Genomic DNA, 18348 nt, shown 5'->3' on the forward strand with positions numbered 1-18348 from the left:
CTTAGTCTAATAGACCGGAATAGAACCTATAGAGTTATTAAAATAATCTATAAAACTATAGATATAATAATCTATAATATAATTTTAAGAATAGATTAGCTTAGACTAATAAATCCGGATATTAACTAAGTAATTAGTAAGTAGGTATATAAAAATATAGCTCTATTAGAGGTTAAAACCCTCCTATTAAAAGACTTTAAGAAAAAAGTAAAACTATAAAGTATACTTAGAGAGTTATACTTAGATATTAATAAGATTACTAAGAAGTTTATAGTAATACTAAGGGTAATATAAAGCTTAGATAAGACTTTCTATTTAGTATAACCCCTAACTAAACTCCCGCTAGAATACTAAGATCTAGTTATTATAGCGAGTAAAAAAAGTATTATAGTTTTTCTAATCTATATAAAGTATAATTATATAATTAAGCTAATATTAGATAAAATACCTTTTTAAAGATTAGTTAGTATATATACTATCCGTTAAGAAGTTAGAAGTCCTCTATTAGTATATTAAAAAGAACCTTAAAAAAGGTTAGATCCGATACTTAAAGAGTTAATTAGATATATCTATCCTCTTTATACTAAAAAAAGATAGTAAGCTTAGACTCTATATAGACTATAGAGGGTTAAATATAATTACTATTAAGAACCGCTACTCTCTACTACTAATTAATAAGTCCTTAGTAAGATTATTAGGAGTATAGATCTATACTAAACTAGATCTATAAGATACTTACTATAGGATCTATATAAAATAGGAAGATAAGTAGAAGATAGCGTTTAGATACCGCTATAGATATTTTAAATATATAGTAATACCGTTTAGACTCGCTAATACTCCTACTATTTTCTAAGTATATATTAATAGAGCTTTAGTAGGACTTATTAATATCTACCTAGTAGTATATCTTAATAATATACTAATCTTCTCGAAGGATAAGGAGACTTATATATACTACGTCCGAGAAGTACTAGAATACTTAATTAAGTAGAGATTATTTATTAAACTTAATAAATATATATTCTATATAGAGAGAGTCGACTTTTTAGGCTTTATCGTCTCCCGCTATAAAGTTACTATAAACCCTATCTAAATAGAGATAATAAGCTAGTAGCTAGAACTAATCTATATCTTTAATATATAGTAGTTTATAGACTTTACTAACTTTTACTAATATTTTATTAGGAAATAGTTAATAATTAGCGCTCTTTTTAACGATCTAATTAAGGGGTTAGATATAAAAAAAGGGAAGAAATAAACGCTAGGAAAGGTTTATCTTTATAGAAGAAGTATAAGAAGCTTTTAAAAAGACTAAAACTATTTTCTAGATTATACTAATACTTATATACTTTAATACTATATTAAAAACTATAATAGAAATAGATATATTAGAAGCTATTATCTATATAATTATATTATAACTCTAGGAAGATAGATATTAGTACCCTATTATCTTCTACTTCTAGAAAATACTAATAATAAAAAAAACTACTAGATTAGTAACTAGAAAATACTAGTAATCTTTATAAGATTTAAAAAATAACGCTATTTTCTTAAAAGAAATAAGTATCTAATTATAGTAATAATAGATTATACTAATCTTATTTAATTTATAATAACTAAGAAGCTTATAAGATACTAAATATACTAAGTAGAATACCTTATAGATTTTAACTTTATTATTATATTCCGCCTAAGGAAAATAAACCCTATAGACGCTTTTAGTAGATAATCTAACTATATAATAAATAAGTTACTAGATACTATAAGTTATAATATCTTTATATAGAAATTTAAAGAGACTATTAATAAAGATACTATTTACTAAAAGAATTTATAAAATATAATATATCTAGACGCTATAATAACTATAGTATATATAAAGATCCTTATTAAGTCCCTAATAAATAAACTACTAAGTTAAAAGAAGATACGCGAAGTAGCTAAAGGAGAAACTATATATATCTATAAGCCGTTAGAAACTATAGTAGAACTTATACTTAAGATATAGGTAAAGAATAAGTTCTATAGGAATACGTTTAAAAGGGTATAGGAAACCGGCGACTTTAAATAACCCTCGAAGATATAATAAAATATAAGAAGCTAGGATAGACTACTAAGATATAATAACTATATCTATATTCCTAAAGACGAACCTATAATCTACTAGGAAATTATAAGAATCTACTATAACGATCTATAGGTAGACTATTATATAAGAAAAAGAACGCTATAGGCTATTAGATATAAATATTAATAGAAAAGCCTTATTAAAGATATATAGGACTATATCCTTATATATTAGGTTTATTAGTCTAATACTATTAAACGCTATAAGCTATATAGATTACTTAAACTACTACTAGTACTAAAAAGACTAAGCTAGTAGATAAGTATAGACTTTATTATAGATCTACTATCTTTAAAATAGGAGGGGAAGGCTTATAACGTAATTATAGTTATAGTTAATCTATTTTTAAAATATTCCTTTTATATTTCCTATACTAAGAATATAGACTCGCTAGAACTTATAACTTTATTTTATAAAAAGGTTATACCCTTATAAGGAATACTAAAAAATCTTATTAGTAATAGAGATACTATCTTTATATTAAAATTCTAAAGCTATTTCTACTATCTCTTTACTATAATATATAAACTATAAATAATCTATTATCTATAAACTAATAGGTAGATAAAAAGATAAAACTAGAATATTAAGTATTATCTATATAATATAATAAGTTAATACTAGAACGACTAAATAAGATAGATCTCTTTTATATAGATTATCTATAATACTATTACTTATAATATACTAAAAATATCCTTAGCTAAAGTATTACTAGGATTCTAACCGGAACTAAGAATATTAATACTAAATAGGAAGATAAAAATCTATAATAACGCTAAAAGCTATATAAAAGAAATACTAAAGATATAAGAGATATTAAGAAAGCGCCTAGAAAAGTTAAAAACTATAATAAAATAAGTTTATAATAGGAAATATATAGAGAAGTCCTTTATAATTAGATAATAGGTTATACTAAGAAATAAGTATATTAACTTAGGATAACTATATAAAAAGCTAGATAACCGCTATATAGGACTTTTTATAATAATAGGTATAGTAGGATAATAGGTATACTAGTTAATCCTTATACTAAGATACTATAAGATCTACTTTATATAATATATTTTAATACTAGAGCTATACTATAGAGATCCGCTAAAAGCTTAAAAGCGGCCTAATCTTATACTAATAGATAACTAACCTAAATAGAAGATTAAGGAGATCCTTACTAATAACCGTAAGAGCGCTAAATATTTTATTAAATAGAGAGGATATAGATATAAGGAAAATACTTAGAAGCTAAGAGAAAATATAGAAGATATACTAGTATTTAAGAACTACTATAATAAGAAAAAAGAATAGCTAGAATATATAACTTATAGAGGAAGATCTATAAAAAAGAAGTTAATATAACTTAGGATCTACCGCTAGATACGTCTTAGGAAGATTAGAAGGACCGGAGTAGGCTTAAAAATACTAAACTTAATAGCTAACTACTAAACGGACTTTTAGAAAATAACTAACTATATTAGTATATACTATAGATAGATTAAGAGAGGATCTAAAATACTAATAAAGATAAGAAGTAAACGAAAAATAGTCTAAAAAGATTATAGATATATAATAAAGATATATAAAAGCTTATTATTAAAAAATAAGATAAAAAGTAATATAGTTAATACTATAACGATCTACGTCATATATCTTATTTATACCTTCCGATCTCCTAGATTATTTGCTAGTTTCCTTTGTCTCTTATTTGATAGCAATATTACTAAACCTATTTAGGATGTGTAGGTTTAATTAGTTTACATAGTAGATAGGGTATAAAGCTTTGTCTTCTACTAGATCTTTCTCTCTTCTTTCCCTATCTTTAGTTTTCTCGTTATTGTACTCGATTCTCTCGTAGATCGACTAGTAGGTGACATAAAACTAAAGATCCTCTTTACGAAGGCCTATATTGAGAAGGGCACTATTCCGCTTCACAACACTATATAGAGAGTTCACGTGCACTAAGCTTATTCTTAGTGGAAGCCCGTTTTTCGATTTCTCCTTTGGATAGCTTAGTATCGTGCTTCGGACGAATAGAGACTAGGCTGCTCCGGGTTAGTCTAGTAAGCTGAGGCGGAGACCGACTATTCCCTTCTTTTCTTGACTTCCTTTCCTTGATTTTTTCTTCTTTTCTATTATTTCTAGGTATAGATTTCTAGTGTAAGTCTTTTTATTAAATCTCGCTTCCTTCCCTCGATCCTTATTAAAATGGATCAATATCAACAATTTTAATAGCTACGTACCGAGCTACGCGCCGAGCTTTATACCGAGTTTACAGCTATCATCGATAACCTTCAGCAGTAGATTCGATAGCTCGAGGTCTAGTAAGCTACCCCTACCACTTCTTCTACCATTCTCGATTAACTTCGACGCGTTTACGATAATCTAAACAAGACTTAAGAAGCTAAAGATCGACTTCTTTCAATTAAGCAAGATTCTGATACTCTCGCCGCTTATATCGCTAAATTCGAAAGAGTTCTTTACGAAGCTCGAGGATAAGAGTGGCCCGACGTTATAAAAATCTCTACTTTCCGCAAAGGTCTTAATACTTTCCTACGCAATAGACTTTCTTAATAGCTCAATTTACCTCGCACCTATCCCGAATTCCTTAAAATCGTATAGTAGCTCGCCGGTTATAATTTCTAGTCAACTTCTTTAAATAACTATACTGACAAAATAGATATTTCTAGTGTTAACGTTAGCATACTGTAAAGGGATAAGGACGAAATGGACGCCGCTATCAAAGAGCTTAAGGTTAAGGGTACTTTCGACTACGATACTTTTAATTCCGGTCTTTATCCGATATCTAGGGACTAGATGTATTCTTTCGCGGGGAATATATAACGATCCACGTCATATGTCTTGTTTGCACCTTCCGATCTCCTAGATTGTTTGCTAGTTTCCTTTGTCTCTTATTTAATAGTAATATTACTAAACCTATTTAGGATATGTAGGTTTGATTGGTTTATATAGTAGATAGGGTATAAAGCTTTGTCTCCTACTAGATCTTTCTCTCTTCTTTCCCTATCTTTGGTTTTCTCGTTATTATACTCGATTCTCTCGTAGGTCGACTAGTAGATGATAAATACTCTCTAAAGGTATAATATAATAACTACCTATATTAGATAAGTAACCTTTAAGATATATCTATATTCTTACCGCTATATATATAACCTAACCTAAGAAGGCGCCCGAAGCTAACCTATAACCTAACTTATTAATAAAACCTATATTATAAGAGGCGGAAAAAGTAAGAAAGATAGAAAAGGTATAGCGTAAGAAGGACTAAAAAGCGTAACTATACCTATATAGATATTCCGAGTTAAAGTATTCTATATACCTTAAAACCCTATATAATCGTAAGAAACGATATATTTTATATAGGGGTAATATAGGGCGTTAAGATATAAATATTAGTTTAAACGTTAAGCCTAGAATTAACCTAAGAAACGTTAATAACCGCTAATATAAGTAGAGATCTATACTTACTATTATATAAAACTACCGCTTTTTTATATAATAGTTATACTAAAGAGTATTAATATTAATCCCGCTAAAGGGAGGGATATATATATACCTTAGGTTATATCTAAGATAGTCTATATAACGCCGATACTATATACTTATAAAGTTTATAAAGGAGATAATAGCCGGAGGGGCATAATTATTAATAGAGATATATATCGTACTTACGACTAAAGGAAAGGGAGCTACTATAATAAGTCGAAAAGCTATAAGAAGAAAAGTAAAGCGACGAAAAGCTATAAGAAGAAAAAGTGAAAGGATAAAGAAGTGTAGAAAGAAGAAAGCTATAACTCGAAGAGAGATAAGTAAAAAATATATAAAGAACTTAGATTATACGCGACGAAGAGAGATAACGCTTAAAGCTCCGAGTCTATCTACACCTTTTACTATAAAGATAAATTACCCTCTTTTAGATAGCTAGATATATATACTATTTTCGAACCCTCCCTACCTCGACTATAAGAGACCCTCGACCCCCGACCCTTAGCTACGAGGACGTAGCTCTTTAAGGAGGGGGAAAATGTTACGACCCTCTACTAGGAGAGTGCCTTATAGGCTAGATCCCGCCTAGTCCTATAACCTAGAACCCGTGACCTAGTAGGGGTAGTACGACCCCCCGCTAGAGACTACACTAGGAAGACTAAGTCCTACCGGGTCAGGTGACCTAGTCCCGTGACCCGCCAAAGGTCATCTATATAGAGACTACTAGGGGAACTTAGCTCTTTAGCGATTAGTTTATAAATATACCAGCACCCTACTATTTCTTCACTCTAGTTCTATATTACCTACTAGGACCCGCCAGTACGCCGGTCCTAACAGGTCGCGAGTACGACGTATACCTCTATTAATAATTACGCCCCCCGGCCGTCGTCTCCCCTACTAACCCTACGAGTATATAGTATTAGCGTTATATAGACCGTCTTAGATAAAACCCGGCGTATATATATATCCCTCCGCCTAGTAGGATTAACGTTAATACTCCCCGGTACGACTATTATATAAGGAAGCGGTAGTCTTATATAATAGTAAGTATAGACCTCCGCTTATATTAGCGGTTATTAACGTTCCTTAGGTCGATTCTAGGCTCGACGCTTAAACTAATACTTATATCTTAGCGCCCTATACTATCCCCGCGTAGAATATATCGTTCCTTATATATTACGACCCTCTACTAGGAGAGTGCCTTATAGGCTAGATCCCGCCTAGTCCTATAATATTAGGACCGGTGTGCTAGCGGGTCCTAGTAGGTAATATAGAACTAGAGTGAAGGAATAGTAGGGTGCTAATATATTTATAAACTAATCGCTAAAGAGCTAAGTTCCCCTAGTAGTCTCTATATAGATGACCTCTAGCGGGTTATAGGACTAGGTTACCTAACCCGGTAGGACTTAGTCTTCCTAGTGCACTCTCTAGCGGGGGGTTATACTACCCCTACTAGGTCATAGGTTCTAGATCATAGGACTAGGCGGGATCTAGCCTATAAGGCACTCTCCTAGTAGAGGGTCGTAATATCTAAGCTTAAGTCTATATTAGAGTTAAATAACTCTCTATAGTTTAATACTCTAAATAGGGATAAGCTAATTTAATATTTTAATACTAGTTAGTCTTAATATCTATCTCGATTTATTATATCTAACTAATTTTTATATAAATTTAATATTATAGCGTTTATTATCTTATACTTTCTAGAAAGATAACTAATATAAATAGCCTATTCTTATAAGTATTACCTATAATATTATATCTATTCTAGCTATTAATATAAGTATAGAGCGGCTATTTAACTCTATATATAATATTTATTATTATCGACTAGATTCCTTAAAGCTAAAGACGATCTAAGATATTATAATATTTATATATATAATAAGATTTAATCTATAGGAGAACTAGTATCTAATTCTCTAAGAGTATTTAACTTCCTAAGAGATTATAGCTTTAATAGAGGTAAGTAGTATAGATACTACTTTATTTAAACTAATTAGTAATACTAAGGAAGATATAGTTAAATAAACCTAATTACTACCTATTTTATAACTATCCCTATATACTATTCTCGGAAGGAGATAAAGAAGTAGCTTACTAAGTGAAGGTAATGAGATATAATCTAATCTAGAGAATAATATCGATAAAGATAGTAGACTTCCTCTTCCTCGATTATCTAGAAGAGTTCGAAAGGTATTAAGAAGGCTTAATAGATATATAGTAGATAGAAAATAGAATTAAGAATATACTTTAAAAACTTCTATAGCCTTAGAACATTATATAATTATAAAATATTCCCTAAAGAAGTTTAGTCACTATAATTAAGATACTTAAAAATATAAGGCAAATCTATATAAATTATATATATCACGAGATTTACCTATTTGTCCTATTTGTGGACCCGCGGGTAACCCTAAGGGTCACCCTCCGAGGGTCCAACCCCTAGGTGGACTACCCTTAGGGTCGGGAGGTTAGACCCTCGAACCGCCCTAGTGGCGGGGCGGTCCGAGGGTTATAAGGGTCACCCGCGGGTCACTGCCAGGTCTACCTAGGACCCGTGACCTAGTAAGGGTAGTATAACCCCCCACTAGAGAATATATTATAAAGACTAAGTCCTACCGGGTTAGGTGACCTAGTCCTATAACCCGCTAGAGGTTATCCCTATATAGACTACTAGGGGAACTTAGCTCTTTAGCGATTAGTTTATAAATATACTAGCACCCTACTATTCCTTCACTCTAGTTCTACATTACCTGCTAGGACCCGCTAGTACGCCGGTCCTAATATGAGCGATTTACCTATTTAACGACGTAATGCGTAATAGTCTTTGGACGAAGGAATTCCAAATCAATTCTTTCTGAACATTTAGATCTTCTTTGCGATACCCCTTAGTCGCACATACCCTAGCCACTGGCTACCATCCTCACCACGAGTCACCACATCCTGAAGCACACCACAAATCTGCTGAACCGTAGCATCGCGCTTCTCTTCTGGGAGGACATCTAGGAACTGGGCTCCCATTAGTCTAACCCATCCCTCTAGACCTCCCTTCGCATCGCTGGTGAGCTTTGTTGGGCGATATTCAAGCTCAACATTCTCAACCTGGAACCCAACCTCTTCCAAGGCATTTCTCATCCAAGTATCAGACGGGAAAAACCAAGGGCTTGCCTCTCTCGCCTGTTCGATAGGGATACCCTGTTGCACCAGTGCGTACACAAGCGCCGTCTTAGTCTCGGCAACATTACCATGGCCGCCCATCTCGAACACATATGACCCGCCAGACTTCAGACATCCATGGATTGCGCGGAGAGTTGACATACGCGTTGACTCATCGCGCAAGATCCAGTGGAGGGCTGCGTTAGAGATCCTGTCGGCTCGTTAGAAATGGGCCTGCGTATACTTTCTGGCAAATAGTATCATCCAAGGCATACACTTTATCCCATGATCCATTCACAATGGAGGTTTCCTTCTCCAGGTATCTGCAATCCACAACGCGGAAGCTGGCCTTAGGACCTGCGTAGTCTTTGTTGGCTGACTGGATCATCGATGCGGATGAATCGATGCCCAAGACGGAGTCGATAGCAGGAAGGAAATTTGCTGTGAACTTTCCATCGCCGCAGCCCACATCAAGGACCTTGTCTGTTGGCTTGGGGTCTAGGGAGCTGAGGAGCTTTCCGGTGATTTTGGCTGAGTGCACGAAGGACGCAGATGTAGCATATGCCTGAGCTTGTTACTATATATCTGAATGTGATGTTCTGATCAATACATACTTCAGCTGACCAGTGATCCTTCGGACCCTCGACGTTGGATGCCATGATGTATCTGAAAGCTGGGGGTGTGGGGAAGCGGAGAAGTTGTAGTCTTGGCGTCTAGTGTTCATCGAAACTGGGACTTGAGAGACACAGAAGAGGGTTTCAAGGCTTATTTCTTGAGATATGGAATGTTTCTCTGGTCTTTGAAAAGTTCTTTGGGCTCTTTTATATGCTTGCTCCATAGAATGAACGGTTGTCGTATGAGGTATAGTAAGGCCGATATCGGACCGCGGCCGTAGACGTTCATCGTCTGCGACTTCGCATCGCTAAGAGTTATAGGAATCTGGAGAAGATCTAGAACATTAGTCAGTTCTTAGCTCGGCCGATGGCGCAGCATCCTTCATAGCCCGAACGTGGTAATAGAAATTGGACTCCTTGGATGTGTGATGTCCATCTAATGTTGCTAACCGATATTGCCGAAAACGCCAGGGTTTCCCTCGAATCATAGTATTAATTTGACACGCATGACCTGAGAAAAAAGTGAATAACTGTATAGAATGATCAAACAATATATGCACTTATCCCTTAATCTCATTCATCCAAAACAACACCAACGCTTTGCATCCGCCGAGCCTCCTCAGCATCTGCCTCTGATCGTTTATTGATCTCGACCGTGAAGTGTTCAAGCAAGAACTCCGGCAATCCCAGTCCCATCTCATGGTACTTTGAAAGAAACAATGCAGTCAGGCTTTTAAGTTCTTTGATCAAAAATCGCTGTTCATCTCGAATATGTGGAAAATCATCTCGGATCTCAACACGACGAGCCATAGTATACCAATCAGAAATTCTCTCACAGCATGTGTGGGTGAGTTTCAAATGTTCAAAGATGCAAATGCGAAGATAATTGGGGCCAGTGTATCGTAGCATGTGTTCACCAATTCAAGTTGCCTCCGTTCACTTATGAAACGAACGACAGATCCCGTCACGTTCATGCACATTGCCATCTACTTACTAGGGTAAACATGGCGACCCACGGTGGCTTAGAACAACCTTGCCAAGGTGTTAAGCTTTGTAGATCAAACCTTACATATGTCAGCTGTCAGGTCGATCTACACGAGAAAAACAAAGATGGGGAAAGGAAAGACAGAGAGAGAGCAGATGGGGGATCTTATAACTGCCGCTGTCCCCTTTGCAGACCTATCAAACATCCATAAGGGATCCCAACTAGGCTTAGTAATCTTGGAATAGCAAACAAACTACTCCATACACTGGCAATCTAGGAGAGGGGCAAACAAGGCAAACAAGGCAAAATAGGAGACAGGTGATAGCTGATTATCACAACATACAGTACGGAGTACACGGTATATATGTTTTATGTACTCCGTACTCCGTACATGTAGTCCGTACCTGCAAAAAGCCATCGGCACAAGGAATCATGGAGTCGGTGAGCTCCGAAAATTGTGATATGTATTCCGTGTGTTGGGAGCTTAGGGAAACCCTTTCAGCTCGCCCACCACAGACCCAACACTAAACTCATTACGGAGTAGGTATGGAGAAGTCCCTAATGTACTCCGTACGAGTACTCCGTATACTGATGTACCCCACTTTGATTGATCTCGCGTGGATGTTTTTTTCTTTGGCTGCCCGCTGATAGACCCAGTACCCATATTATAAGGGCATAGGACATCTAATAGGAGCTGTCATATTTTTGACATGAACAGTAATTGTGTCCAAAAAGAACAAAAAAAAGTGATTTACTTGCCTCACGATGGTTTCCTTTTCCCCCCTTTTCCTTTTAAGCTGAATACGAAGTAAGAAGTACCCGTAGCTTTGAATGGCAGTACATATAAATCGAGTCCTCACACCCGGGCGTACCGGTAAAGCCACGTTTGATTTGGACAAAAGCACGGTGAAGCTGAGACACGTAAGACAGTAGCTGAAGAGTCCCATACTCCGTACTCCGTATACCATCCCCAATACGAACTAGTAATGGGGTCAAGCAATGATATCCGGAATTGATCGGCGAACATCATGTTGTGGCGCTCAAATATCTTCCTGGCGTGCGATGTCTCCGTATGTTGTGAAAAATTACAAGCCCCAGTCGGAATGATTCGTATTTTAATCTTTGCTCTCTTGTATGATTAATCCCCGAGACCTCCTACATGAACCTTTACTCACGACAGACATCTTTAGAACCTTATTTCATTTTCTACTATCATGGCTTCAGAAACCTACCAAATTCCAGAGGTTTTGGCTGTTGCACAACTCCACCCTTTCTATGTCCCTTCAGTCAAATACCCACCTGATGCAGAGACCATCAAAAGGGCCCAAGACCAAGCGAGACGCAATGTCGAGAAGTTCGATCTCAGCTCCCAGGGCTTCCTGTATAAGAAAGACCTGTATGTTATGCATACCTGTCCCATGAATCAAATTGTCTAACGTTCCCAAAGTTTCCATACTGTTGATCGCCTCGTGAATGACCTAAGTCCCGAGAACACCTATCGTAGAAGCTGCTACACAAGCATGACGGGCGGTGGATCGGGTGGAGCTCAATTGCTTTTTGTAACAGATGTGCATGAAAATCGCAGGCATCGGGCCTATTTTGGCAAATTCCTAAAGGCAACCGGCATTGTCGAGGAAACGGATTGGATTCTAACTACTCACTTTGAAGGCCATATCTATCGGTAAGTTTTCGATAAATTAATACGGAATGACGCATTGATCTAATGTTGCTTTCAAAGATCCATGGACCTCATGGCCGAGCTCTTTGAAAATGGGGGCGCCAGCGTGCTGTGTGGTGGCAGTTATATGTCTACCACCGAGGTTGTGAAGGCCCTAGTTGACTACCATGTCAATGCCCTAGCTGGAGAAAGCAGCCAAATCATCAATACAGTTCAGTACATCTCAACCCTTTCCCAAGAACAGAGAGATCGAATCAAGATCCAAAAGGTGATCTATACCTCGGAGATGTTAACCCCCGCTCAACGGTCATTCATTCGGGAAATCATCGGAAGCGTCAAGATTTACTCCGTGTATGGCAGCGCTGAAGCCGGCCCTTGGGCGGCCAGTAGCCCCGACCTGCTAGAGCAAGGCTCCGGAGTCTCGCAAGATTTCATTTTTGATACACGCTCAATGGTGGTCGAGATTTTGGACCCTTCAATCATGGAAACGCATCATGGCTCTTCCATTGCTCCCCAGTCAATGCCGGATGGAGAACGTGGGATAATTGTCCAGACCTCTCTAAATCGTCTACGGAACCCGCTCGTCCGATATGTCACGGGAGATATGGGCTCAATTCATCCGTTGCCAGAAAGTGTTCGGTCACGCATGTCCGATGCGGATTCGCAATTCTTGCACGTTCTCCGCCTATATGGTCGTGATCGACGGTTCAGCTTCGAGTGGGACGGAATGTATTTTGAATTTGAGAACCTCGCTGCTCTTCTGGGTCATGAGGAATGTGGAGTGTTGCAATGGCAGGTCATCTTGGACCGACTGGACTCCTGCCCGAGATCTACCATCGAGGTTCGCGTTTTCAGGTCATCGCATGACCCATCATTGCTATCAGAGGCGGATCTGAAAGAGCGGATTATGAATTTCTTCAATGTCTGTCCCGGTAATGAACCTTGGATATGTGTTACCTTGGTCGAAGACAGAAAGGACTTTGTGCGCAGTGCCACTGGGGACAAAATCCTCAAATTCGTGGATAGATTCAACTGATATATTCCTACTAGATATATTTCACTTCCGAGACACAATAGTCAGTTTGAGGTTATCTGAGCCTCTTCGGCAACCATGGAACTGCCGTTCTGATTTATTCATCCACAAGATATGCTTTATACACCATCTGAAATTATTATGATGGTATTTATGCAGTCATTTAAACGGCCAGTTCTGGTGATTCATACTCGAGACAACATAAGCGTCCGTATTTGCTTCTGGTGCCGTGTATACTGAAGATGTCGAGTCCGAATCCGAATCTGAGGGATCACCAACGATATCCCGAGCACGTTCAGATGGCTCTTCGGACCTCCAAGTCGGAAGCTCACTTGCGTGCTGAGGAGGAATTGTTCTAGGAGTGCGACTCTCTTGATTGGGATCATGTGACTGCACTGGTGTATCGGCGGCAGAGCCTCTAGACCTCGAGGAGCGAGACAGTATCCCCGAAGATCTCTGGGTAATTTGAGAAAGAAAGACTGGGATCTGATAAGGAGTGAAGGTCGCCGACACTAGTGGCTTTTCTCTAGGTGGAGGCCGACTAAAAATCCTCCTAGCAGGATCTTGTTCAAGTTGACGTATAGGAGATACCCCACGGGAATCATTGCTAACGGATGAATTTTCCACATTTGCTGGCGGTGACATTTTCTTATCGGGTCGCCTACGAATATGCCAAACGGAATCGATGGACTGTGGAGGCTCAGACCGATAGCTACGCTCAGGAGTTGTTGAACGGCTGCTAGGCAGACCCTGCTCTAAGGTTGCAGGTAGCTCTTGAGGCAAAAAGCTTTCGCGGTCTCGTGAATCGCGAGACTCGAAATGTTGAGTGGGACAATGCCCCTGATCCACATTCTGGGGCATACTTGAAGTATGACTTGGATGCATCAGCCTAGAGCCAGGCAAAGCCTGGTTGAGAAGTTCTCTCACCCGCGCCTTGCATTCCTCAGAGACAATGGGATCTGGCGAGAACCCAATTGTCTCCGGCATGCGAACGATATCTGGGACATCTATGTCGGGTATAATTGTGCGAGCCAAGAGCGCCTGAAGTACATCCAGATGGCCATGATATGCCGCATAGCGAAATGGCTGCCAGCCGCCCTCGTCCTTTTTGGATGCCGATGCGCCGCGCTCTAGTAGCAGCGAGACCACATTTAAATGGCCTGCCATGGCAGCCAGGCATAGAGGAGAGTCACTGCGTGACGTAGCTTGGTTCTTCTGGTAGAGAGGGGATCCTCGATCTAAAAGCGTTTGTACTGCAGCCACATGTCCATGGCGACATGCTACACTAAGCGGCCGATCTCCAACGCTGTCCCGGGCATCTAAAGAAGCTCCTTTATCACAAAGAAGTGCCAGAAGGCGTATTGAGCTCCGCGCTGCTGCGATATGCAAAGGTCTTTGCTGATGTTGATATTCCAATGCTTCAATATCAGCGCCCTCTAAAAGTAACAGCGTTGCTATCTCGATACTGTCTGCCATACAGGCATAATGAAGCGGAGTAAGACCTATTGCACATTGGCTGTTGACGCCGCCACCCTTGCGTAGTAATGACTCAACGACAGCAAATTGGGTCTGAATAACGGACAAATGCAAAGCCGTCTGTCCCATTGCATTAATCCTAGTCAGAGATCCTTTCTTCTGACTCAGGATTTCCACTGTCTCTTCATGGCCATTGTAGGCAGCCCAATGCAGGGCAGTCATCCCGTTGTCATCCGTGCCACTTGACGAAGCCTTTTGTTTGGATTTCAATAGGAATTCGACAGCCTGGGACCGGCCTGCTTCGGCAGCACATATCAATGGTGTCTTGCGATCACGACCGGCAGCTTCTATATTAGCTTTGTGAGCCAGAAGCACTGCAATAGCTTCGACATGGCCTGCTTCACATGCATAGTGCAATGCCGACATCATGCTAGCGTCCTTGGCCTCGATATCAGCGCCGTTTGACACGAGCATGTACACAATTTCCGCATCACCTCGCTTTGCCGCAGTGTGTAAAGTAGTCATTTGATTCTCAGCACGAGCGTTGACCTTTGCATTATACATAAGCAGCATTTTTAGGGCATCGTGTTGGCTTCGGTCAACAGCAATTCGCAGTGCTGTACGACCTTGATGATTTGGAACCTCGGCTATGTCGCTCTCCTCCATGAGTAAGCTTATGACACCGCAATGCCCACGCGAAGCTGCGAGATGTAGTGCGGTCCAGCCAGACCCATCGGTCACATCTAGTCGAGCATGATGCCGAATCAAAAGCTCAACAACATCATCTTTTCCGCAGTGCGCAGCAACAAGCATTGCATTTCGACCTGACTTTTTATGGCGCTCTTCAATTTTAACGCCAAATTCGATGAGTTTTGCTACCTCACCTTCGGAACCGGCTTGGGCAGCCTTCACAATCTGTGGAATAGAGGCAGCATCCACGCCGGTCAGATCAATGCTGATATGGGGATTTTGCTCTCGTCTAGGCTTCACCCTTGTGAAAGGTGTGCCATTGCCTAATTTGGGTGAGGGCTTGGAAGACGAAGAGGCAATATTTAGACGACTAGAGGTATTCAAGCGAAGGAAAGAGGATATCCTTTCAAGCTTAGAAGAAGATCTCTCAAGTGTCTGCGATGTCTTGGTATCTGACTTGCTCCGGTACATATTCTGCAAGCCTGGACGCGGCGCATCTTGGTAAGATTTTGCTCTCCTGTGAGCTGGATGTGCTGGCGCTGATGGACCTGTGGGCAAGAGAAGCTGATTCTGGGGGTGTGGAGCAGCATCAAGTGACGGCATCTTAACGCTGTTATTGCGTGTAGGGTTGTCTGTATAGCCGTCGTCTGTGAATGAGCTTTGGCCATTGCCGATGCCGGTCTGGCTACTAAAGGCTCCAGTTGATGGTACGAGGTCCTGGGGTAAACTGCGATGTACCGACAAATCTGCTAGAGCATCGTTGAAATCGTAAACTCGGTCACTGGCTGTGAAACTGCTGTTCTGCGACATGCTTGCCGCGCTAGACATCGTCTGACTCCGTGCGGATATCAGTGTTTCGGTATCGTCGCGAACCCTGCGCATGATGCGATGAGTCGTTGCCTGTCTCAACAAGCGGAGCTGCTCTTGTGATGTATGACTTGAAGGATTGTAAGCTTCTGTGTGGTTTCCAGACATGAGGGGATACTCTCACCACTGGCAGACTTGGAGTAATAGCTGCAACGCCATCACTTGCGCGTGTAGTTTCTCCTGGTATCCTTTCATGATATCTTCGTTCCAAATGACTCTAATGCGCGATCTAAATCCAAGGGTGCTGCCATTGCGGGTGCCGTGAACCAAAGTCCTCGCATCCTGAGACAGAACTTCCATGATGATTAGGCAGCCATTAATGGCTGTAAAGAGCTGTTTCTTGAATTCCCCCGATGACATCGTATTGGGAGAACTGAGCCGTTCCCATTCCTTCAGACCCGTGATTGCTGTCTCGATACAGGCCAACTCCTGGAGAAGCGAATGGATTGTAAAGTCAGCATCGCTGAACTTCCCATGTAGTTCATGGAGGTCATGAATAGTCGAAGTAAGCGCGCCTAGAATCTGAATAATTGCAGAAGCAAGCCCAATCCCGGATACTGGGTCCATGGGGGACTCGAGATATGAAGGACAGAGACATCGCGGGGGTTGAGGGGGCTGAGGGGTGCTGGGATGATTAGCGCCAGATCACATGGGGGGCCGATGCATGGGGACAACATACTTCGCTATGGGGTTTTTGCACTGTGCTCACTTAAGATGAACACGCCAACTACCTAACTAATACGAGCCTTATTCCAGGGCTCCAGCACAGTTATTGAGACCTGCGGATGTGGGACTCCGGGAGGAGGGAGAGAGTTGTATTGGGAAAGAAGGCGGAGCTCCCGACTGATGTATAATTGTGGTCACTTATATTTCGACCCCCCCCTGTCAGCTATATCGACCCCCCTTCCACCTATATCGACCCCTCCATTGCCTAAATAGGTTAACAGATTACCCTAATTAGCTAGCATATTTCAGAGATCATATCAGGCTTAGCGTGAGGGCTATCATTTAAACGCTAGTAATCTTGGCAGTATGCCCCCAGTATGATCTGTGGAGTGCATCTGGTAAAAATCTTGAAAGCATCATGGAGCCATGTGATCCAAAAACAGATGCTGATTTTCAAAAATACTGCTAATCAACTATTTGGCTCCCTCCTCGCTACCTTTGATATTTGCTAACATTGCAGTCTAAAAGAACTCCATTTTTCATTTAATTACATTAAAATCCCTGCACTAAGGTAAGTCCATCTCGGATACTATGGTATTTACTAGGGGTAGGAGGCTTCCGACGCTTCCGTGTACCACTTTGCTCGCTGCGACCGTCACTAAGGATTAGGTTATGATCATGACTTCTCCGGACCCCTGATGATTGTGTACTCCTCTGCAACTCCGCAGATCGTACGGAGTACTGGGGGCATACTGCTAAGATTACTAGCGTTTAAATGATAGCCCTCACGCTAAGCCTGATATGATCTCTGAAATATGCTAGCTAATTAGGGTAATCCGCTAACCTATTTAGGCAATGGAGGGGTCGATATAGCTGACAGGGGGGGTCGAAATATAAGTGACCATAATTGTGATGTCTGAGGCACCAAGGCACCAACCACTTTCTCAACATCGGCTACTCCGTACGCCATAACGAATGACCCCCCGACCGCTGGATAACCCTTGTGTTGATGCACCCCTGTCTCTCCACCTTTCGGGTATATCCCTCGACCCGCTTCCAAATTTGCGCACTATGCACGGAGTACTCCGTAGTCACCACAAGCAGCCCCACGGTTCCTAATTAGAGGTCTTTTTGTTGAGATGCCTGCTGATGCCTGATCTTTGAGGTAGCGTCTTGGGTGACAGACCGATGTATTTGACAGATTGATCTTTGCAGTTGGCTCGTTTGCTAGTTTTTACTCTCTGTGAACCATAAAGTCCCCACTATCTCTAGCTTTTAGAGAATATAGCTGGCCCCCCTGTTCTTTCTCTCTCTCTCCCTAGCAATAGCCTCATCACCTTCAATTTCTACCCTCCAATCGTCTTTTTTGACCCGTTTCCCAAGACTCTTGACTTCGGCTAGGTCAGTGGAGTGGGCCTTATGATGAACCCTCTTAAACAGATGGAGCCGTCATATAGTCACTTTACAGCTGAGCTGCAAGGGGAAGCGAGCGACAAGAAAGCTATTAGGACTGAGTAGATTACGGAGTAGTGAACCCCGATGTTT

The 18348-nt window shown here is 39.9% G+C and overlaps 4 protein-coding genes across 4 annotated transcripts; 1 reads left to right on the top strand and 3 right to left on the bottom strand.

Annotated features, from left to right (window-relative positions):
• Nucleotides 1–8503: 8503 nt before the first annotated feature.
• N7457_006371 (class I SAM-dependent methyltransferase) lies at nt 8504–9453 on the bottom strand (the record flags this gene model as incomplete). The annotated part of the gene is made up of 3 exons (XM_057177415.1): nt 8504–9005; nt 9070–9359; nt 9409–9453. 3 exons carry the CDS (start codon nt 9451–9453, stop codon nt 8504–8506), a joined length of 837 nt encoding a protein of 278 aa, XP_057031717.1.
• Nucleotides 9454–9981: 528 nt separating this feature from the next.
• N7457_006372 (uncharacterized protein) lies at nt 9982–10218 on the bottom strand (the record flags this gene model as incomplete). Its single annotated transcript, XM_057177416.1, has 1 exon — nt 9982–10218. One exon carries the CDS (start codon nt 10216–10218, stop codon nt 9982–9984), a length of 237 nt encoding a protein of 78 aa, XP_057031718.1.
• A 1389-nt stretch (nt 10219–11607) lies between these two features.
• Nucleotides 11608–13107, top strand: N7457_006373 (uncharacterized protein; the record flags this gene model as incomplete). The annotated part of the gene is made up of 3 exons (XM_057177417.1): nt 11608–11789; nt 11841–12074; nt 12132–13107. 3 exons carry the CDS (start codon nt 11608–11610, stop codon nt 13105–13107), a joined length of 1392 nt encoding a protein of 463 aa, XP_057031719.1.
• A 156-nt stretch (nt 13108–13263) lies between these two features.
• On the bottom strand, nt 13264–16704 carry N7457_006374 (ankyrin repeat protein; the record flags this gene model as incomplete). Its single annotated transcript, XM_057177418.1, has 2 exons — nt 13264–16207; nt 16262–16704. The coding sequence occupies 2 exons, from the start codon at nt 16702–16704 to the stop codon at nt 13264–13266; spliced, it is 3387 nt and encodes a 1128-aa protein (XP_057031720.1).
• Between the last annotated feature and the right edge of the window lie 1644 nt (nt 16705–18348).

The sequence above is a fragment of the Penicillium paradoxum genome (genome assembly GCF_028828445.1).
Source record: "Penicillium paradoxum strain IBT 22861 chromosome Unknown utg000005l_segment0_segment0, whole genome shotgun sequence".
Classification (NCBI taxonomy): Eukaryota; Fungi; Ascomycota; class Eurotiomycetes; order Eurotiales; family Aspergillaceae; genus Penicillium; species Penicillium paradoxum.